The sequence below is a fragment of the Photinus pyralis genome, unplaced genomic scaffold, assembly GCF_008802855.1.
Source record: "Photinus pyralis isolate 1611_PpyrPB1 unplaced genomic scaffold, Ppyr1.3 Ppyr1.4_LG8, whole genome shotgun sequence".
Taxonomy (NCBI): domain Eukaryota; kingdom Metazoa; phylum Arthropoda; class Insecta; order Coleoptera; family Lampyridae; genus Photinus; species Photinus pyralis.
Window position 1 is genome coordinate 228,706 of NW_022170819.1, and position 23,876 is coordinate 252,581.

Consider the following 23,876-nt stretch of genomic DNA (forward strand, 5'->3'; position numbering starts at 1 on the left):
GTTGTGTAAGCGAACTATTACAGAAATAGTGAAATTGATTCATCTGTGTTTTAAACTCTTGCCCTGGAGGAACTACCTACCAGTGAAAGCTACGCTTGCTTGATTTTAATGAAATACAGAAAAGACCGTTGACACCTGGGAAGGACAGCGAGTTGTGCAAGTAACCATCAAAAATATTTTTAGAGATGGCCAACGCGGTCCAATTAGATGCAGCACGCGTTTTCTGTAGTAGTTTTCAGGTCAAAGTTGAAAATTCCCAGCAATTTCATTCTTTTACGCCGTGATTCGTCAAGCGCGCGTTTTATAACTGTTCTAAATGGTTTCTTCTAGGTTTTTTTCCTACGGCTGCAAGCTAACTTCTCTATTGCACTACTGTCTACGTGCAGGTAGCGTAGGTAGGATGCCATGTCATGGCCCCTTCCATTTCATATCGCGGTCTCCTGTTTCACCATCACGGGTGTCGACTTTTTCAACAACAAAGTAACTTTAGTTAGTTAGATTAAAACATCGCACTCACTCCATACCTTTCTACCTATGCAATTAAATCTCATCTTTTCCCGTCCATCACTAAGAGCAAGAAAATTGCTTCGTAGTAACAGTTAATAGAATGTAGTCTGGAAAGCCTTAATTATAATATAGATAACCTGTGTGAATCATGACGTGTCTTTTAATAAATAACGAATGTGTGCGTAAACAAGTTAAATTCCGCAAGTGCAACGTTGCCACTAAAAGAATGTAAAAGGTAAAATTGGGTGCGCCAAAGAAACGCTTCGGTTGTTTCCGTATTCAAATGAATTTTGTATTACCCGCGAAAACTCGAATCAACGTTCTTGTGTACAAATTCTAAATAATTCTATCGATTTCTACCTCTAAAAACACAATGCTTCGATTTGGAGGAGTATGTGCTTGCTTGTGGCAGTTGCGAGATGCCGTGTGTAGCTGAGGTTGTTTTGCAACAGTGGTGGCCTTGTTTTTAATTTGCCGGTGTGTGGTGGAATCGAGTGTTTACGTTTTTTAAAAAATGATTTGAAGTGAAATGGCGGATAAGAAGTCCCTATATTCGACATGCGTAGCGATCCTGGGGTTTGTTTGTTTCGTCGTTGGCGCCACCGCAATCGGTGTTCCGATGTGGGGATACTTCGATACGCCTAACGGTAAGTCAAAATATTCGAAGGTAAAATCGTTTTACCTTTTGGTGCAGTTATAAAGAAAGTTACAGGCACAATATAGAATGTAATCTGATTCTTTCTTTGTTTTGGAAGTCAAGTGTCTATCAAAATCCCTAGCACAATGCTTTTTTGGTAGGTAGGTACCTGCAAATACCGAGATTATTTGACGTATTTTAATGGCCAATTTAATTATAATTACCTACTTTAATTAGTGATAGTGGGAAAGTGAAACATTACCTACAATACCTATGAGTTATGACTTAATGTACGAGACTTACTTACGTGCTATTTTTTACTTTAAACGCTATTCCAGCATCGTTCAATTGCGTATAAGCTTTAAATACTGAAATCGAAAGAATAATTTCAATGAGCTGTTTATCAAAATGCAAATATGTATCGCAAAGGGACTAGGGAGTCAAAATGAAGTAGGGAATTTATCTCGGAATTTATGCAGTGGCATCATAGTGGTAGAAAGTTGTTAAAGTTGTTCAAATGTAGGTACGTACTTATACCTACAGGTTAGTATAGATAACTTGGTTCAGATTCTGATATTAGCAAACAATCTCTTCTGGTGCTATTACCTATAGCAATCGATTACGATCGATTTCAATGAGTAGGTATGATGAGATTACCTATATTTGAGTCTAACCATGAAGTCTACCTTGAAATATTTATGACTCGTTTATATAAGTACTCGAGTTCGAAAATTCCACACGAACCTTATCCAGACAATTAACAAAGAACTGGAAAGGCATCAATTGATCAAGTGTTGGCAGCATACATATCAAATATAGAGGCGTGTCTCGAAACAGTGAAGATTTTTGCGTCCATTCAATCGGAACTCAAAAAACGTTTTGTAATAATACGTCCCAGAAAACACCGTAAAATTAGAAGTAACATCATAGCGAATGTCTTTTAGGGTTCGTTCTTCAAATTTTTTTCGTTACTTGCAAAAGACTGGTGGCTAATGCTAATATCATTCATCATAAGTTTTGAGGTTAATTCTCGACGACTAAGGCACAAACCGAGGCAGAAACTCATGCCATAGGTTTAGAGGAAGATGCATAATTTTTACTCGCTTTTTAGCGCTTCATCCAGTAATCATGAAGGGTCAACGTGCTAGCGGTTCTCTTTCTTTGAAGCTTCTATCTGTAATTGCACCCCTATGCAAATATTGACGCAAATATCCTCCATTACCATGTGTTACCTCGCCTGTGCTTTGTTCTTTAAATTGTATCAAAAGGAGACCCTCCTCCGATAAACCCGAGGATAAACTGTTTTCGTGATATTCGCTTTTAAAATTTTGACATCACCAATGGATATATTTCTCCCAGGCGTCCAATTGAGTAGCCTTCTCCGACAACCCACCCTTCAGACAGAACAAATTATCACAGATAACGATAAGGGGTCGAGGAGGAGGAGTATATGGTTGGTAGGTCATCGAGACCTTTCATTGGAGTACCATGAAGAATAAAGCCAGTGTCTCCCCCCTCGCCCTCAATTTTGATAGGCGGTAAGAGAGAATGACGATAGTGTCCCCCCCCCCCTCCATTTTCAAAAGATTTACATGTCACAACTAGAGACTTATGCGTATGCAAAATCTTAGACAAATTGGTCACGTTTTACTCTTAAAAACAGCATCTCGGGAAATAATTCGTGGGAGGCGCCCTCTCATAAGACAACAGAATTGATAGCCATCTGGCACACCTTCAAGGCTACCTATTGCAAAAAATTCCAGAGCTCTAGGACCATTCAAATTCAACACGGGAGAAGTGGGTCCGTACCGATGTCCGTACAGACGGACGGATGGGCTGGATATTGAAGACCCGGAAACGATTGAATTCGTGTTCTTACAAATTTGGGTTATAATGTAGAGAAGAATTGAAATATCGAATAATAAAAAAAATTCAAAATTTTCATTTAAATTTGTTGCATTTTTTAAAAATTATTCTTTCTTAACTTTTTAATTCGTTTTTGAATGTTCTTGAATTTTTTTAAAAATCATCCGAGAATTTAATATGCTATCTTTTTACATTAAAAAGGGTGTTCTATTTAAAAAAAATGAGGTTAGGTCCGGTAACTTTTTTAACTGACATCGTATACTTAGGTACTTATTTTTAAATAAAATAAACGTTACAATCAGCCCCGTTACCAGGTACCTACAAAAGTAACAACAACATTGTTTCTGTTTTCTGCCTATAAAATAGGTACCTACCTATACGTTGTCACTTTTTTTAATTTGTCCTTTGCAGGATTTTTTTCAGTAAACGTAGCCTTTTCTAGCATCACGCCCTGTATTTTGAAGCTCGTTTTGAAGTTTTCATTAATAGTCTCGTGAAATAAGCCCGAAAATTGAAAGTGGCGGAAATAATTTATTGCCAGGGGCATGTTGCCACAAGGATTCTACTGAAGGTTACATACCTTACCAATTGATTATTTAGAGTACTTTTGGTTCAAAAATATTAAAGGGCGTCTGAGTTATAACGAGTGTCATCTAAAATTGTGAGAACTAGCCCCGGTCTCCACTAATGTAAAGAGAGATTTAATTGAGCACGACGAAAGTAGTCTTACTGTAGAAAAGTTAACATTTTTAGTCGCCCAAATGAATCCATGATTCTTTAATTAGCCAAGTATAGTTTTTGGATATAGGTATAGAATGCATTTTATTGATTTTTTTAACCCAATTTCTCAGTGCGAACGCGTACTAGGACAACTTAATCCACATGAAGGAACACTAGCATATTTATCATGAAATGCCTAGTTTTAAATCAATGTATTCATTGGTTAATAATACCCAAATATATAACAATGTGTTATGTTATAGAAAAATACGTTGACCAATAGATTGTTTACCACCACCTCCTCCCCTAAATGGGATTTGTATAGATGCTCACATTCCCTATTGGCTGGTACTACAGAATAATAAGAAGCTTAGGTATATAATAATCCTTCTTATTTTTCTGTTGGCTAATAGGTTGTTATGCCAACTTTTCAAAACAATTTCGAATTTAAATATGGCTGCCTACAAAATGACGGACCCATGTAGTACATAAACTATTTACATATTGCAATTTGCAGGCTAAGTAGGTAAGTAACTGCAACCTTGTTAATATTTGTACGACTAATGAAAGTAGGTATGTATACAAATTAGCAAGTGGCTAAAGATCAGATGTTCTGTATTTATTTTACACTTCCGGTCCTCTGTTGCTACCTGTTACTACTTTCATTGAATAAGGTTCAGACTCGACCTATTCAATGATGCTATACTTTACAAGGTTGCATGTTTTTTCTTGGTGCATATTTTCACATTTATAATCTCTAGGGTACTTAATCCTGTTCCTTATATCGAAAATCGTGTATTATCTTTGCGTAGGTATACCTACACTCACTATATAAATTGTAACCGTAACAAACACTCCCAGTATCTATACGTTATGTAGTTATATATCTACTGCCACGATTTATTGTTTGATTAAATACAATTGACAATAGGTGATTTTATACAAATCTGCTCCTTTTATGGCAACCAAACTCTCACGATCAGTTTTCTACCGGAAATTACACTTCTGCCATTTTCTACTAAAAAATGGGCGTCGCAAATTAATTTATGCACACAAGTTTTTGTTTTAGTTTAGAAAGTGACACCGTAAATCGTTTGTATCGCACCAATTTTAATTGTCCTCAATTCGAATTTTTTGTTTGTTGTCGCTCTTTCTATAGGTACTAAATTCTTTCATGTAGGAATTCACACCTTTCATCTAAGGGAACGTCATGAGATAATTAGCTCATTAGATACCTGGGGTCATTGAAATTCGTGCGCAGTGTGCCCACTGACAGTCTTCGTTACCTAAAGCAAATTAAACAAATTCACTTTAGATACGTCGATTCGAACGGGATTCATTTATCCGGATGACTCATTGAGAATTTAAAATCGTGCCGAAAAGTCGGATGTCGAATCACATTTTTTAGGTCAAGTAGCCGTTAAGTATACAAATTTAATTCAAAATTAAAACGGATATTTCTTAAACCCTTTCGCCTCGTAATTTATTCAGTCCCATTAGATTTTCTCATCGGGGTGGTTTCCATTAAAAGCGAGTAGCAAAGAATCTGTATCAAGAGGAAGTAACTAGAATAGGTTAATGTTAATGTACTGGCGTTTATTCAATGTATGTCTGACATCCTGCAATTAAAAAATATTTGAAATAGTCAAATATTCTATTCATATATTAAAAATTGGATATCCACTTTAATTCCAAGATTCATATCATAGGTATATACTTTGCGTCCTTCATGACGACTGTTCATGAAATTACTATAAACTCGGGAAATCTCGCGGGAAATCTTAGTCATTTCTCGGATTCTGGATTAAAATAGGAGGGTGGACCGGTGGACGGTTCGGGGGACATTCACAAAGTATAGGTGGTGCGCTTTCTCGTCGTCTATAGGTATTATATATGTAACATCATTTACAATGTGATTCTATAGCAAACTCATCCGGTGCATGTGCTTGTTTATTTTACAGTGCCCATCATTATGCCCATACAAGTATAATCTTGAGTTCTTTCTTGATATCCCTGATAGCGAGCTTGATAGTTTTGTTATTTCCTTGCCTTATTGAACAGTTTGCCCAGCGGAGATATTTGCTTTTCTAGCGCACTGCATCTGCACCAAGGATGGTTAGGTATAGAGCTCGGTATAGAGAGAAGATGCTTCGCCCTGTAAGTCAGCAGAACTCGAGAGATTGCTCTCTAGGTTTTTTTCCAAGGAGATGTTTGTAAAGGAGGACATCCGTTACCTCGGGATTTCGATACCCCTTTTGGACGGCTCCCTTGCAGTGAATTTTATTAGTGAATTTCAAATGAAATTGTTCTATGATCTGGCTTAGTCGCTTCTGGAGTGACCTGCCAGTTCGATATACCTATGGTCAGTGATACTCGATGATTCCATAAATAACAGATTGAACTCACAGGAAAATATGAATCCTCCAATTCTCCTAATTCTTCTTAGCAGTGCTGCATTTATGATCTTTGCATTTCTGCGTGTCTTCTTAAAAAGAAAATGATTCTTATACCGTATACTTCACACGCATTTATATAACTGAATCTGCAGAAGATTGAATTTTAAATGTTGGTAATAACGACAAGATGTTGTAACGGTTTACTGCGATTCAAGTAAACTTAGATGAATTAGAACGGGATGAATACAATACATACTATGTATAGCGTGACTAATACAAGTAGAAATACTGCACCCGAAGTACGTGCGTCATTATCCATGTAATTGAGCAATTTCGGAAAATTGTCTCAAGAGTACTTACTAATTGTCACCGTTGCCTTTATTTCATATTTGCTAAATTCCCATTTACGGGAATTTATAAAGTTAAGTACATTTCTTTGATTTCGAAACATTTTTGTGCTTCCAATGTTATAATTGCTCTACTACTTGGTACCTATATACAAGAAAGGCGAGCTTAGGTACACCTTAAGCAGTTACAAAACCGTCACCTATATTTATCCATCTAACCTTGGAATTGTACACAGACGCAATTTGGAATAGGTATTATGTAAGATACCTAATCGTACCTGCCACAGTTATTTTATTACCAACGTCGTAATCTGCTTGTTTTTTGCGAAAAAGCTTGACTAATAATATTGGCGTAGTCAAATCGATTTGACAAATCACCTACAAATTAGCGGTAATGAAAACACGAGGTGAATAATTGCCGATTTTTGGGTTATTTGACTGTGAGGGGGATGATTTTATTCACCAATGTGCCTGGTTCTGAATTCAATGTAGGTACCTAAGTACTTCATTGTTGTTCGTTCCCACATCAGTTCTCACTGTACCTTGGTTCGTTTTTGGAAATTCCCATAGAAAGGTATTGAGTAAATTCCCAAATTATTAATGTACCTATAGGTACCTATCTTATACATTCGCTTATAGATATAGTTCAACGTACCAAATCTTCGTCCCTGCAACATTTAACAAAATTTAACAATTTTAAATCTGTATTGTCAAAGTTAGTGAAGTGAACAAGGTCGAAGGCAAGGCTGTCGATGTCCTCCAATTGCCTATAGAAGAATTTACCACCCGCCTAGCATACAATATTTTTTGCACGATAAAGGACAATCCGAGGGACAATCAGTGGGTAGGTATACCATCAGAAAAAATTAATTCGAAACGAAAGTCACTCGGAAAGTCACCACATTAATTTAAAACGAAGTTTTTCGTTTCAAGTAGTTCATGCGTAGGTATACTTAATTATAGTTACTAAGCGACACAACGGTTGCCTCGACGGTTGCTAAAGAATCATGTCAACAAAACAATTTAATTTTCTTTCGAGGTGGAATTTCGCTTAAAGGTAAGGAACGATATTGAAGAAGACCTATTTCAAAGTTGGATCTAATGCCATAACCCCAAAAAAATTGAGGCTACGTACAATTCCTTCAACAAATGATGCCAATCTACGTACTTTAAAATTGTGGTCGGTGGCGTACTTTTGCATGGCCAAAGAGGGCGTAACGATCATTTTTCGTTCGGTATTCTAAAAGAGTACAGTTTTTAGCGCATTTTTGCAAATTTATTTGTAAAAAGTAGCTTTTAATCTCACTTTGGCTGGCTGGCTGACTGGCCGGCTGGCTGGCTGCAAATGTGGGCGCGTAGAAGAACTCTTGTAGAAAGGCAACGGGTGTACGTCTGTCTACAAGGCCGTGAAATTTGTCAACCTTAGGGACATGGCTACATGATGTGGGGTTGGCGACATCTGGGCGTCATCCTCGAGCGTAGTATACTAACGTGAAGGTTTTTCAGTTTTTTCCTATCTTCTACTACAGTTTTGGTCCGATTCTTTTCAAATTGGTGTCGTCGGAAAGATGTAAACGCGCACAACTCCTGCTTGGCGGAATTTTGTTTTTTGTCCTAGGGGCGAAATTAACGACCTTTTGCGAGGCGCGCACGCGCGTCTTCGAGAAGTGGTCAACTTCGGGCGCCTTTTACCTTCCGTTGCGAACTCACGCGGTTTAACGTTTCGTAAATCTCGAATCGCTGTCTCTCTTTCTCGTGTCGCCATTAGGAGCGAATTGCGGGTGAACGGGACGTCGGAAGTGGCTACCGTCAAAGGGAATGTGGTAGCCCCCGACCCGATTTTAACTTTAAAAGCGAATTGCGGGTGCACGCGGAAAGTGGGAAACGGTTAGTGAATGTAGTAGCCTTCGACAAGATCTGTTATTGATGGTTGAGTCGAAAGTGGCTAATAGAATACTGATCCTGCCACACAAAAATGCGCTGAAGTCCCTTCGATCTCACACGAGGACTTTGATAATTTTTTGGATATAGCAGCACAAAAAACTTATTCTATTCCATAATCAAATTTAAGAGAAAAACTCGTGGAATAACTCAAATTAAGGAAAATAGTGTGCTAATTAATTTCATAATTTTGTCATATTAAAAAAAATATTCTTTAATAATACCTCACCAAAAATAGTGCTTTCCACGAGGCTTTCCATTAAAAAAAAGTGACTCTTAGTTCTGTTCAGACGCACGCCACTATAGATAATTTTTACGCATAGAGATTTACTGAAGTTTTTTTTATGATCTTTGATACAATAAATTGCTTTCACATAACTAACAAAAGAATGTTGTTTTTTTAACGCCAACTAGTCAAATTATTAAATTTTATAACACAGCCGTTTTCTTTAATTAGAATTTTTCTCAAATTTTTAAATTGTGTAATGTACTAATAAGTATTTTAATGATGATGATGAAAACTAGTGGTTTCCATTAAAAAAAGATAACCCTCCTTGACCATGCAGAAACCACTGACCACAAATTTCCAAGTGCGTAGACTGGTATTAGTAAACTTTTTATAATTTTGGATAGATAGGTACCATAAAAAGCTTCTTTAAAGAAAAACGTTGTTTTGAAAGTACATTCTAGACAAAATTTTTACACTGTATTATGAGATATAATTTATGCATTAATTTCAATAGTAGATACCTATATATTTTTTTTAATATTTGAAAAAGTTAAGCGTTAATTTTCACTCGGATCGTTGTCCTTTTCAGGTGGTGACTCGTTGTCGCTGTCATGTTCCATTAAGGATAAATCGAGGGTTAAATGCTTGTATAGTTTATAGCGTTTTCGCAGCATTTGGTGTTTTTATTGACATCAAACAATTTTTGCCCTGTCTAAACACAAATAGTGTTCGGTAAATATTGGAAAATTATTAGGTATGCCATTGCCGAACGTGTATATAAATTCCTTTAGAGTATACTGATTTTAACTAAATTTTTCATTGTTTTATAACAAACTCTCGAATAAACTGCACCAATATCAACAACGAGCAATAAGGTTATACTTACCGAGTATTGAGCAAAATTTAGTCAGTTAGTCCCTTTACCATTGCCTACCTATTACTGAAAACAGAATTGGAAAATTCAAAACTGTTCGAGAGTTCTCATGTACACAGACTGACTAACGGGCGGACGAACACATAGAAATTTCAAAATCATGAATTCGCTTTTTTCGCTCGTTAATAAAGAAAAAGATTGTCTAACATTTTTACATTCATTTCATTTTACAATCTACTAGTACTACAGTCACAAAAAGTTTAAATCTCGGTTTTGAAAATACCTGTACAGAATTTTCTGGAAATATAGTTCAAAACCAAAAAATCGAAGAATTTAACTCCTTGATTATAAGTATGAATAAAAATAGTTTCTCCATAATTATATGGTTTTCTTTAACAATTTAAATATTCAATTGTGCACATTGAAATGTTTCTGATTGATGCAAACAGTAAATTAAAAAAAATAAACTAGCGCGAAATGTGTCCAGTGGCGTAGTAAAAACGATCAGTGACTCAATTAGAAACATAAATAAGTGTCAAGTGTGGCATAAATAAAAATTCCTCCCTAACTGTAATCTTAGAGACCTTGCATAAAAATAAACTATCGAAAATAATTATTGTGCCGCATTGAAACAAGTTGTCTAGCTAGACTACTAGAATGACCTTAGCGCATGCGAATATCTCAAGATCAAATATGACCCCATATCGACCTTGCTTATATCTATTATGATTATTATCTATTATTACCTATTCGCTTGTCTGTCGTGAAATGTTGTGAGTAAGCTCCATTCAATCAATTTCTTGCATATATTGAGCAAATTACCACTTTTTTGTCAAAAAATCGTACCTATGGTATATAAGTCGAGGTATAAGTGTTGCTTTTTACATGATTGTTGACCAGTTGTATGTACAAATATAGGTACCTATATAACTATTGCGTGGGCCGATCGATCTCCCTCTAATAAATCGTGGCTAACCACATGTAAAATAAATTGATGTTGTCGTGAAGGGATTTCTAATTTAATTTTCGAAGATCTTGAAAGGTCCTATAATCCTTTAAAAGACTTTGGGAGGATTTTAAAAGCTCTTAGAAGCTGTTAGCGTCTTAGCGCGGGTTAGCGACTTAATATAAAGCGTTTAAAACAAATAGTACTTAAATGCATTTAGAGACCATTAAAGCTCGCAAAAAGCTCTCTTAAATCTTAAAGATTATTAAATGCTATAAACGATTCTTAAAAGTCGTTATAGGCATAGGCTTTAAAGGCTACCTGAAAGCCGTAACAACCATTGAACGCTTTTGGCAAGAAAACATTTTGTAACTCACGACGGCTCTGTACCTGTACCGTATAAAAATATGGCAATATACTAACACATACTGATTTTTACATTGGATGCGACCAATTTTTCTCCTCCTATACCTAGGAAGGAACAATTTACCATTCTCTTTTGTCAAATAGGGGTCTATTCCCATAGATTGTGCATTACTCTACAAATTATTGCCCAATTATACAAATAATCTTTCAGGCTGCAAATTGGGATTAGATTCTTGAGGATGTCACCAAGAACCCTGTGAATTATCATAAGAAAGTGTGCAAGTACACTCGCTCTTCAAAGTTTCTTAGAAAGAGTAGCACTAGTACCTACCTAACATTCAGGTCGGAATTTAGTCTAATGATAAAAGTACCAAACGAGGTAACAAAGTCCATCAAGATAAAGTACTAAAAATTACCAAAAGTACCTACAAATTATAAATAAGTATAAAGTTACTTATAAAAATTGCAGGTAAGTACTTTAAGTACTTAGGTATATATTAGATTTTCGATTTTCCCCTGCGACTTCGTACGCTCGGTATTGATGGATACATGCGTACGGAAGGAAAAGTGTAAGCACATCAGCGCGATACGATGCAAGTGACTTGGCTCATGTATCGATCGATACGCGAAATAGTAGCGTGGGACATCAAGAAAACAAGTTTTTAAAAAATCCCATAATTCAATCGCGCCCACACACTCACACATACAAAAAATTTCATCAAAATCCGTCCAGCCGTTTAGGATGAGTTCAGTTCAGTCACAAACGTACCTACAGGTACAAAAGAATTTTATAGGGCCATGCGTGACGATAGACTTATGGGGAAGGGTTGTAGAATTTATTACGAATAAGGTAAGGTAAAAATAAAAAAAAATGGTTCTACGAGGATTTAAGTTGGTAAGATCTAGCCCACTTATAAAAAATAATTCATCACAGGGTAACGTAAGTAAATTGCATTCCGCGATCAAAATATGAGTAAATTAAATGAAAATGGAGGGTAGTAGAATAATGGTTCAATAGCAACAAAAACTGTAAGTCTATAAGCGATTAAAGTCTACCTGCTTTACTAAAAAAATAACTTACCTACTATGGGAGTTGTACACAATGGCTGCTGAAATCGCAAACAGATTGCTTTAACTTTACGTGTTAGGCTTCAGTGAGCATTTTAGGTTGTATGAAGCTCGAGTTGAAGCCAATCCTACTAATTACACAAGGTGTGTGATTTGAATTATTTCTAAAGGTATTAATAGGTAATTATGAAAGCCGTAACCATAGAATTTAGGTACCCCGTGGCGTCACAGCATAAATAGGGTATTTAAACTGTGACGTCACTAATTGTATGTAGGTAGTAGCAAATCTGACGTCAACCTCTTCAATCTTCTGTAAAGTATGGTTGAGCTGACTTCAGTAGCCCGCTTCACGCGAATCAAAAAATGTCCCATTTGGGAGGTACCTCTTAAATTCATGAAACTGATTGGTTTTAAACCCATAGGTATACAGCGTCTCCAATTGTTACGTTCGCCAATTATCTTATCAAATCTGTATTTATTTAGGGCACCCACTAAACTGCTCTAAATAAATATTTGATAATTAAGGATCATAACCGTTGGGTTATTATGATTATGAAATTTAAAGCCCTGCGTCCTGCATTGTTCGAATTTCACAATTCAATGCTTATTTATTTATCTATTTGTGTATATATATGCTATATTTTCCATTGCATTTTCGATTGTTTTGGATTTATATGATAACTAATATGAGGTATCATAAAAGGGTCTGGAATCTGATGAGTAACCCGTAAACAATCAAAAATATTACTTTTTCGCTAGCTGGATGAACTTTGTACCCTCGTTTGGACCTATAAGTACCCTTTTGGCCTTTTCAAGAGCGAGATCACTACTGGAGTATTCACGTGGAAATTTTGATTTACTGTGACTACGTGATTGTATTTTTGCGAAAACACGCAAATACCCCTATTATGTTTACATGTTCGCTTACAAGAAAATATTGATGATTAGAGTACGATTTGCGCACCTGCTAAGTACAAATATATATGATAGGTACAAATCGAAATTCTAAACAAACCGCACTGTAATAAATTAAACAATTTATTTACAAGTATAAAAAATACAAGCTTATGAATAATAACATTTCTTAAATAGTAACTTCTAAACAAGTAGTTAAACTTACGACCGGTTTGTATGTACATCTTTAAGTAACAAAAATACAATTCAGAGGTAACAGTCTTAAATAGTTTATTAGCACTGCGTAATACCTAAATCTTCAAATTGAATACCATATTTAAAAATTGTTCATAGTGAATCGTTATCACACCATCTTGATCTGTATCATATGCACGGAATGCGTGGGTAAGAGTCTAAAAATTGAAAATAGCATCATCAGAATAAGGATTGTGATTCAGACGCTAGTGAATTTTTTCAGTATATGAACATGGATAGCAATGTGATTACTGTTTGGTTTGGATAATAAAAACGTTCCGCTGTTCAACCAAGAAAGTTGCTATTATAACTGGTTGATGATAAATATATTTGAAAAACATTTTCGGTCATTGGATTTTCTGATAGATAAGTAGGTACGTATGTACAACAAAATTCGTAACCGAGAAAAAAGGTTCAAGTCTGGATTATGCAAAGATCTAGAATTACTATCAGAAGGAGGCTTTGGGAAAAGTACCGAAAAAATCCACTGTCTGCAAGGATTCAAACTTACATATAGAACTACACAACATTGGATAAAGTCATCGAATAATATCGTTCCATTGCCATGGCGATCGAATTTCTTGACTAATGTGCCTACTAAACCATCCGATAAACGATAACCAAACGATCTGAGTGCATTTGATAATTCGTGCCTATCTATGTTTCCGGAGTTGTCTCGATCAAAGGAACGAAAACATTTCTGCCAGTCCGTCACGTACCTCCACAAAGCGCCGAAATCTTCAAAATTTATACTTCCACGATTCTGCCTATCGAACATACCTAAAAAAATTGTTCTCCGTCAGCATGACATTAAATTTGTGGATCAATCAATAGCTTTCTAGGTCGTACGACTTACCTATCATTAGACGTACAGTTTCGGGGTTGAACGGACTCCAGCTTCCATTGGATAATGCAACTTGTAATTCGTCGGCGGTTATGTATCCACTTCTATCTCTGTCAATTCTAAAAATAAAGCGAAGCGGTTTTAGAAATTACAGTATAAGGTTATGGCGCACATTTGCCTACCTTGTAAACACGTCCCAAAGAAACTGCCTGCTTGGCATCGCATCCATTGTACAAGTTTGTGTTTCAAAAGTATTAAACAAACAAGCAAGGGACAGCACAACACTGAAAATCACGTGCAAACACTTACTACACGCCTCGGTGACTAATACTATTCTGATATTCCCCCGCGTATCAACAACCTTTATAAAGCCCCTCTCTTTTTACGTCATGCGATGCGAAAGTGGAATTCGTAGTAAAATGGCACAAAATGCTGCAATTATCGAATGCAGTATTTGTAGTTCCATTGACATCCCGGCAGTAGGTATAAACTCAACTCGTGTAATAACGATTTAAATTTGTGAAATAAGAGATGGTGTCTCTAAAACCGTTACTTTACATACCCGAGGTTAGTAAATACTGGTGCTGCATGACGTCATCATTATACACGAATTGCTGTCGAGAATTTCCAGTGTAGGTTGTTAATGGAAAGTCTTCATAAATTAGCACTCACTTCATCCATTTTTTTGGGAGAATTAAATTTAGCTGTAAATTAAATCTCACATATAATCCATTTATTCATTAAAAGTACCTATTGTTGCCTTATGGCTTAACGTGGTTCGAATGTATGATTATAAAAATTGCATAAAATTAACCAGCCTGTAGCATTGTAATTGTGGGGAAAAAATTGATTTTAGAGCGTTTTTTGAGATTGATTGTACAGTTTTGGTCTTTAGATAAATTTGAAAAACCCATTAACACATTAATTTGTGCTTAATTCCTATGCACTAATATATTTGTAAGAGAGTTCACTTTTCCATGATGAATTGTAATCGTTTTGCGCATCAACCATTATACCTAACAACAACAATTAGGTATTACATCTGCGTTTCTACTACCTTCTTGACGTGAAGTCTTAGAAAAGACAAACTTTGTTGAGGAGTGCAGCAAAGAACGCCGATTACGTTCAACCATCAAAAACCGCTATGGCTGACATGGTCTAACTAAACAACCTCATGCATCAGAAACTCGCAATTAAGGTACCTTTACACTATAATATATCTCACATGATTTTTTATATGATATGTTATACTTATATGATATTTACTACCAACATATTTTTCGTGAGTTTTAATGTTTTACTTTACACTTGACAGGTTTTTCATATGACTTTAATAAGAAGTTACGAAACCATATATAACTTCTCTAAATTAAAATGTTCCAAGTTCCAAGATTGGGCTACTAGTTCAACAGTTACAGCCCTTTGAATTTTCTTTCGAAATTGGTTTCTAAGAAGTCTATAATTTGATTGAGAAGTCTGATCGAAAAAGTACGAATTGTTTTGGATTCTACGCACCAAAATTAATAAGAAAAACTGTTTTCCCGAGAAATTTTGGTGCAGTCGAACCCGGTATTTGCGGGATTCCGCAAAATTTTAAATAAATTGGCAAATAAGCAATTTTGTGCGGTTAACTTCTGTATTAAAATAAATCGCTAATTATCACAATATTTAACAAAAAAGTACCTTCAGGCTAACTTAGAACTCAAAAAAATCACCTGTAAAGCACAAATAGGTGAACTTCTAAAGTGCCTCAAAAATCATATACCTAGTACATTTTTAACGAAAAAGGTTTAACAATTATTTAAAAAATAATTTCTCCGTTATGCGTTTCATTAACAAAGCAAACAGAGTCGTCCCCTTTGTCGACATTAAGGATGAGTGTACCCTTATTTGAAAGATTACCCCAAACATTTGAAGGGTTAATTGCCAATCAAGACACTATTTGACAATGTGTGTCTGAAAACACCACTACAACCAATATACTCGTAAATATTTATTCCTCGATTTATTGTTTATGTAATTTATTCTTTCATTAGTAACTAATATACCTATAATCATTGATTATACAGGGTGATTCCTATAGTACCTGCCACCGTTTGGGAGCGTATAGGGGGTGCCTAGGGGAAGTCTTTTCATATAGGACACTTGGGGTCGGAAATCCAAAATAAGGGCGCCAGAACCAAATTTATCTTCTGGAATTTCACGCCTGTATGTAGGCAACCCAACCGACCGACGTTTCGCGCGGAGCGATGCAGAGCGAGTTAGCGCGAGGAAGCGACATGGGAGGGAAGGAGGGAAAACGACAGTCAAAAGCAATAACGTTTACAAGTGTTCAACGTGGCCACCGTTGTTCTCAATGCACTTCCTACATCTAGCCAACCACTCCCCTCGAACTCGCGTGAAGACTCCTATGTCCTGGCGAACAGCCTCTCCGGCCATGACGACGCGCGCAATTAAGTCCTCTTCGGATTCGACGGGAGTCTCGTAGACGTGCGCTTCCATCACACCCCACAAGTAAAAATCTAATGGGGTGATGTCGGGCGAGCGGGCAGGCCACTCCACCGCACCTCCACGGCCGATCCATCTGTCCGGATAGGTTTGGTCCAAGTGTTCCCTCACCTGCCGCCCGTAGTGAGCAGGGCACCCATCGTGCTGGAACCAGTGGTCCCAGTACAAGTTCACTGGAACATCCATTAAAAGTTCTGGTAGCACCTCGCGCAGGAAAATCAGGTAATTATGGGCATTTAGACGCGGAGGGAGGATGTAAGGCCCCAGTAGGTTGTCCCCCAGGATGCCAGCCCAAACGTTTAAAGAAAACTTGTCCTGGTATCCTCGCGTAAACGTTTCATGAGGATTGTGCTCCGCCCAGTAGTGGCTGTTACGAGGATTGAAGGTCCCCTCTCTTGAGAATCCTTTCTCGTCAGTAACTAGCACGCTCCTCAGAAAGTTCGGATTAGCTTCTTCCTCCTGGACGACTAAGTTGCAGAATTCCAGCCTCCTTTCATGGTCACCCGGCCGTAACTCTTGCACTTTCTTAAACTTATAGGGGTGTAAGTTGTTGTTGTTGGCGATGTTCCACACTGTGTGTTGACTACAACCCACCTGATCTGCTACAAGTCGAGTGCTAGTACGCGGGTTTGCCTCGAAACGTTCCAACACATCCTCCTCTAAGGCATTTACCAACGGGCGATCGCGATCACGGGCGCTAGTGGGCTGCGAAATAGGAGGAGGTCGGTGTAAACAAACAAACTTTTCGAAATGGGTGCTTAAATGACCCAAGTATCGATGTGCATCACGAATCTGTGTGTAAAGTTAAGCCTCCGTCAGCTTACCTGCAATTGCCCTGTCTCGCACAGTCGGAAGTGAACTTCTTGAAAGACCTGTCTGCAGGGTAACTGACGGTTTGGATACCGCTCAGCGTACGCTCGTCGTCCAGCTCGTGCGTTACCATTTGCCAATCCGTACATGAAGTGCATGTCCGCGTATTCCGTGTTAGTAAAACGTGCCATAGTGTTTATTCACTTGATACGCGTCGTTGCAGACGGGATTTCGTGGGTTTAAACAAAATTCTGATCAAGTGTCAGCCACACATCGCCGCCTGAGATCGCTCCGTGTGCACCGCCGGCCGGTTGGGTTGCCTACCTACAGGCGCGAAATTCCAGAAGGTAAATTTGGCTCTGGCACCCTTATTTTAGATTTCCGACCCCAAGTGTCCTATATCAAAATACTCCCCTACGCACCACCTACACGCTCCCAAACGGTGGCAGGTACTATAGGAATCACCCTGTATAGGTGTGTATAATCAATGATATAATCAAAAGTTTAGTGGTTTACTCAAGTATTCAGCTTTTTCAGATAAGTACAACAGCAAAATGCGAAAAGTAACCATAAAAGGGCGGGATCACTTGGATATTTAAAATAAGTCATGTCATTTGTTATGCAAAAATAGAAACATCCCTATTCCACGATTTACGTATTATTTCCATATTAATTCCTTATAATTTGTCTTATGACAGCCACAATACCAAAACTAGTATAGTGTAAACACAAATCTAAATGCTTGTTAGGTACTTATCATATGACAAATCACATGAGAAGTATGATAGTGTAAAGGTACTAAACGACATTGCATTTTATGGGGCCGAAGTCTACGTCTTCACCCACGATGGCCAAGAATACATCATACACCATCGATTTTCTGCCCTTGTGCATACCTTTTGCTGTGAAGAGGGACGTTGGAAGAGAGCAAGTATAGTTCTACTGTGATTTGTGAACTTTTTGTTCTTGATTTTCAACTTCAAGTCTTAAAAATTTCAAACGGGCCTTCAACCTGGTAATAATCAGCTCGTTTAGGTTAGGTCAAGGGGTCGGAGAGGTTGGTCATAGGCGAGGTCATAGGTTTTCCAAGATGAGAGATTAAGATAATTAGCATTTAAATTATGGTAATAAATACGCATCTATCCGCACTTTTTTTATATTTTATTTACACAATATGGGGTACCGTTTAACCATGTACCTACATCACTTGCAACATATTGTGTAGTCCTCTTCCTTTTCAATGCATTTTGTCCAGCGTGTTTGTGGTTGGTCGCTCCACCATTTGTTAGATATCCCTGACGATCGATGTTTAGTTTTTTTTACGGTTCATCAGATTGTTCCGTATACAAATCTTTAAAAGAATCCTTCTTATTATTTAATTTTACCCAAGATGATCTTCATTTTTTTTCGGACTAGGTTCCTAAAAATAAACCCTTGAGATCCTCCAAGATTCGTGAGTTTCTTAGATTCATTAATCATTACACTTCTAATCATTAAAATTTGTTTCCTTAGTTTTTTCAAATACTACAGATAGGTACATCAGTTTTCGTTTTTTCAAATTTTTCCAACTTACAGTTTTACGCAAACTCTTCAGATTGATTTAGTTTCTTCAGATCCATCGCGATGTCAAGATTTCATAAAATACGTTCGTTAACTACCATTAAATTATGTTAAATGATGAATACCACATAATAAAGTAGATACTTATTTATTGCTAATTTATTGTGATTATTACTGTATACGGCGATTTGGAACAATTCACTTTTTCGAATCTAGGTATGTAGAAAACTATCGTATGTGCTATTTTTTGTGTATAATTGCTTCCGCATGGTTACTGAGCTATGGTTATTTAGAGATATAGCAATAAAAAAAGCTTACAACCTAGTTACACTTACAAATTTTTCAACGTCTATTATGCTTAAGATGTTCAAAATATCTTCCTTAAACTTACCAACACTTTCGCATTTTACAACTAGGTAAATGAGTTTTCTTCGGAATTTTCGTATCCGTTCTAACATTTCCCGCAGAACGTATTCGGTGATAGGTACATGTCATCTACAGTTGTATAGGTGCGATGGACGTAGGTACTTACTTTATCTTTTATAAAGCCCCACAAAAAGTAATTCATGAGGGGTAAATTCGGGAACCGAGCAGGCCAGTGCTCGATAAATCCACCTGTCAAACATTTCATGTAAATAATATACGGGAATGCATTGCACAATGGGGTGGAGTCCCAAATGATTTAAAAAATGTGCGTATATTTCTCCATTGAATTGTTTTTAAAAAATGCGGATCAATAACTCCATTCCCAATAATGACACACTGTAGTGTGGATTTCCTTGCGTCCAGTAGTAGTACTGCATATTGGTTGTTTACCCTTGGAAAAATAACCAAACAAAAATAACAATTTAAATTTTGCTAAACACCTGCCAGTATTTATGGGAAGTGGATTCGTTAAAAAAATTCACAGATTTCGTAATCCTTGCAACCATCGGAGACATTGGAAATGATAACCGTATAACGTCATACCTATGTAATACACAAATAACCCTTATTCACCGTGAAGTTTTCACAATTCGTAAAGTAAATACCTACCGGAGTAGTAAAATAAATAAATAAATAAATAAATTACTTTTTAAAGATGGTCTGGGTGCTATACAAGAACATCAAGCAAGAATCTCGGCAAGAATAATGATGTTATACCGAAAGCTTTTCGTCGTGGAAATGTCCCTTTAGCGTTACAGGGGGCATTGAAAGGATGTATTCTAAAATCGTCCTGACTAAAATATATGTACCTCTGAAAAATCAAGCCAAGTCACGAATTTGGAGTTTCAAATTCGTCATTTTTAATGTCAAAAATCGATTCATATATTATGTGGATTTGTGAGGAGGGGAGGGGGGAATTTATTTGAATTTACACTTTTAATTTCATTTCAATAGTAGTGCATACAAATCTAACGCTACACTTTTATTTCCAGGTGGCCCCAGTGCCGAAAAAGGCTACTTTGGACCGTGGAGAACTTGCAAACAGCTGCTTTACCATCGTGAAAGGTGCGGCAAAGATGCTTCAAGATTTAGGGTTTCTGGTAAGTAGGTACGAATATTTATTAATAAATATTGACTTTTTGACTATTGCGTAATAACAATTTGCGACTAACCGCGTAACATCGGATGTTACGGGTAATTTGCGGTGTAGGTACTATATAATTTGATCATCCTGTAGCTGTAAATAAGTGGCATATTAAAACACACACTTCCAACACTATATACCTACATGATTAATTGAACATTAAACGGTTATCAAAAACAGTCGAAATGAAACTCTATATTTAGAACAATTAGGTACTTTACTTTAGCAGCTAGTAATTATGGACTAACATTGATATAACCGTCAATCAATAAAGCAATTTTTGTTTCAGTCGTAGTATGGATAGCTGGGCTGGTAGCGGCGGCCGGTGTGGCAATCCTAGGAGTTTTTTGTGTACTAAGTGTCCTCCAGTTAGCTATGCTAAGCTCGAAAGAAAAAGTTGTGATGAGGTATAGCATTGTTTTAACTACCAAACTTGCCTTGGGACTTTTGGCCGGTGAGTACGTGTGTATAGGCCACCCAGACTATTGTAAGATTTTACCTTACAGGTTTGTTGGCCATTGCAGCAGCAGGTCTGTTCGCGCTACAAACTGACGATAAGGCGAACAGTGGTTTCCAGATAACCCGAGGACCCGCCTTCTACATTCAGGTTTTGTTAATAATTCTCAACGCTGTTTTGTTTGTAATGTCGCTGTACGATCTAATATTTTCTCGGCGAGATGGGGGAGATCCCACAAAGTCTGTGTCAATTCCCGTGGAAGCAACGACATATGGCAATCCTGGTTATCGCGATCGGGGCCCAACGAACGGTAATTCCCTTTTTATTCCACTTCTGATGCTAATTACAAGTTGCCTACAGGAGCGGGTGTATCTATGACCGATGCCAGTGGGAAACCATACCTTACCAATGGCAGCACAATGTCAATGAATACAACCATGACAAGTGCGTCATCCGTTGGTTCCAACGGGTCAACTGTCGGATCTTCAGTGACGCGATCACCTTTACGATCAAGCCTAAAAAAGCCGAAGCCGAAGGACGGTTTTGGGATTCAAAACCCCGGATTCTCAGGTTCCTCGCCTACGTTTTCGAGAAATGGAAGTGTAAAAAAAGTGAGAATACAAACTCATAGCACCGAAGTTTGATGACAGTCCTTGTTACAAATCTGATAATTCTTAATTTATTTGATAATTTGAGAACTTTTTAGTGATATTATTACGTTATATCCGTCCATTTTCGTGCACGATTGATGCACATAAATTTTTTTGATGTTTTTTGTGTTTAACACATTTTATATATTTTATGAAAGATTTTACTGGTACTCGTGTTAATTTTTGTTGTTATATTGTACCACACTATGGCCCTTGTAGCAACTACTTAATACCTACTATCATCATGCTAGATCAACTCTGTGGGGGTTTTAGTAACTGTGATGAATCTGGGACCAACAGAAGACGAAAAGGAATGGTTAAGTTGTTGCTGCAAACTGAATCATTGAATAAGAAATGAGACCAGTAAAATAAATTGCTTTACATCCAGGCTGTTACAAATTGTGTTTTTGTACCATGATTTGACGTATCTCTATTATATTATTTATTTGAAAATTGGCACTGTTTAAGAAATATTTTTATGCTTATATAGAATTCGCTTTGTTGGGCAGGTCAAAATTCTATGTGTAAATATGTTAATTGTTATAAGAACCTATCAGAGGTGTTTACAGAATTGTGGTTTGCAGACCTTTGTTTTTAAAATAGTTTTCAAAAACTGCCTAATTAATCTGAGGTAATGTGATAAAAGTGGTTGTTTACCAGATCAGTGCATCTTAGACGAATTGTAAAATTCAAATATTTATAGATTCTAGTTACAACGGTACCTATATCAAAAGCACAAGTGCTAATAAATAATTTTACTCGTGTAAATTATCAAACCTCACTTTACAAGAACGATAAACAAATTTTTATGATAATATTTTTGAAATAAATATTTTCGAAAGATATTACTATCGACCTTTTTCTCACAGAACTTGAACTATATAAACATTACAATTTGGTTCTACATTTACGGTAATTAATGACGATATCAGGAGTTATAAACGGTACCTAATATAGGGAATAATGGAAATTATTTTAAGGTGATATAAGCAGTACAGTTACAAATATAGCAAACACTCTGTGATAGCAAACGAGCTCTTGGGTATGGATATAGTTTGGCACTGCGTAAGTATATACCTAGCTAAATCTGTGCTCATATGAATTTCATAAAGAATCCACTTCAAAATGTTATCCTAATCGGTTCCTATCGTGCTAACGCAGACACCGCAAATTATGAACTCGCTAGGAGCTCGTAAATAATTCCGAGGGGCTCACAAGGAAACATATGGTGCAATTATCCTAGAAGCCAATCACATGCGTTTAATTCGCTCGCGAAAATTCATAATAGCATTGGGTCCCAAGAAAACTCGCCCCCAGCTATAAGTTCGCCGGCCCAATATTAGCTTCAGAAGATTCGCCCTCGATAGATTTCAATCTTCACCCTTACAGCTCGCTTGCTTTGCCGGATTGTTGAGGTCAACAGTCATGGGACATAGGTTGCCCGAAAAATGATATAAATAAATCACTGTTCACTTCTTTATGTTAACTAAAGGTATGTATGGTTGTCAAGTGCGAGCCTTAACACACTGGCAAAATTGCAACCGTTGAACTTATTTCGTGCAATGCAATTAATTACCTACCATAATTTTGTGTGTGAAATTGTTAGTTAATACAACGTTTAAAGAATGTATAGGTAAAATTAAATGGTATGTTTGTAAATTCTAAATATTAGGCCGAAATTGTAGCGGATCGCGTAGATATATTCTCCGGAAGCATAAATTTCGAGTTTTTCATCAATATTGAGATAAAGGTAAACCCCGGCGATCTATGCCGGGCCGGTGATTATTATTTTTGATTGCCGGGACTGATTTGCCACTACAATGGGTAATGTTTCCCCCAAAGAAATTGCTTCGCCCCATAAAACATTAGAATGTACTCTTACAAATGAGGAAACAGTCAAGGGAGAGTGTAGCTACTAAAGATTTCATACCTTGTTTGACTTGAAGATTTGACGGGGAATTTTTATAGCGTGAAGCGACATTTTTTGTGGGATTTTACGTATTTTTAGTGTTGTAAATTCTATAGACGTCATCATTGGATTTTTGGCCACCTTTTATTTTAATGTTGAGGCCCATCTCCTCAAAATATTATTAATAATCCAAGAAATATTATAATGTTTTTCCTTAAGTCCCTCAGAGTTGAGTCATTGAATAAATTATTCAATCCCCTAAAGCACCGACCCATGTAGGTGAGAACATAAGGTTTTCAAAAGCAGGATTATGACTGTAGTCAATAAATAACCTTAAATGAAGGGAATAAACAAATGCACCCACACCTTTGTTGCCCATTGAGACCATTCATGTCTATGTGACAACACTCTACACACCTACCAGGTGATCTAAAATCACTGCGTACAGTTTGAATTTCGCGCAAAACTAAACATTTATAATAGTCCAGTCACCATGGACACATCGGAAACCATAAGAGGTAC

General features: G+C 36.9%; 2 protein-coding genes across 2 annotated transcripts; one reads left to right on the top strand and one right to left on the bottom strand.

Annotated features, from left to right (window-relative positions):
• The first annotated feature begins 462 nt into the window (after positions 1-462).
• LOC116177979 lies at positions 463-21,750 on the top strand. Its single transcript, XM_031497182.1, has 5 exons — positions 463-1,154; positions 20,187-20,294; positions 20,628-20,792; positions 20,845-21,105; positions 21,156-21,750. The coding sequence occupies exons 1-5, from the start codon at positions 1,037-1,039 to the stop codon at positions 21,437-21,439; spliced, it is 936 nt and encodes a 311-aa protein (XP_031353042.1). The 5' UTR covers positions 463-1,036; the 3' UTR covers positions 21,440-21,750.
• On the bottom strand, positions 12,920-14,408 carry LOC116177980 (programmed cell death protein 6-like). Its single transcript, XM_031497183.1, has 4 exons — positions 14,073-14,408; positions 13,903-14,009; positions 13,558-13,826; positions 12,920-13,204 (listed from the first exon to the last, which is right to left on the bottom strand). Exons 1-4 carry the CDS (start codon positions 14,117-14,119, stop codon positions 13,103-13,105), a joined length of 525 nt encoding a protein of 174 aa, XP_031353043.1. The 5' UTR covers positions 14,120-14,408; the 3' UTR covers positions 12,920-13,102.
• Positions 21,751-23,876: the final 2,126 nt, after the last annotated feature.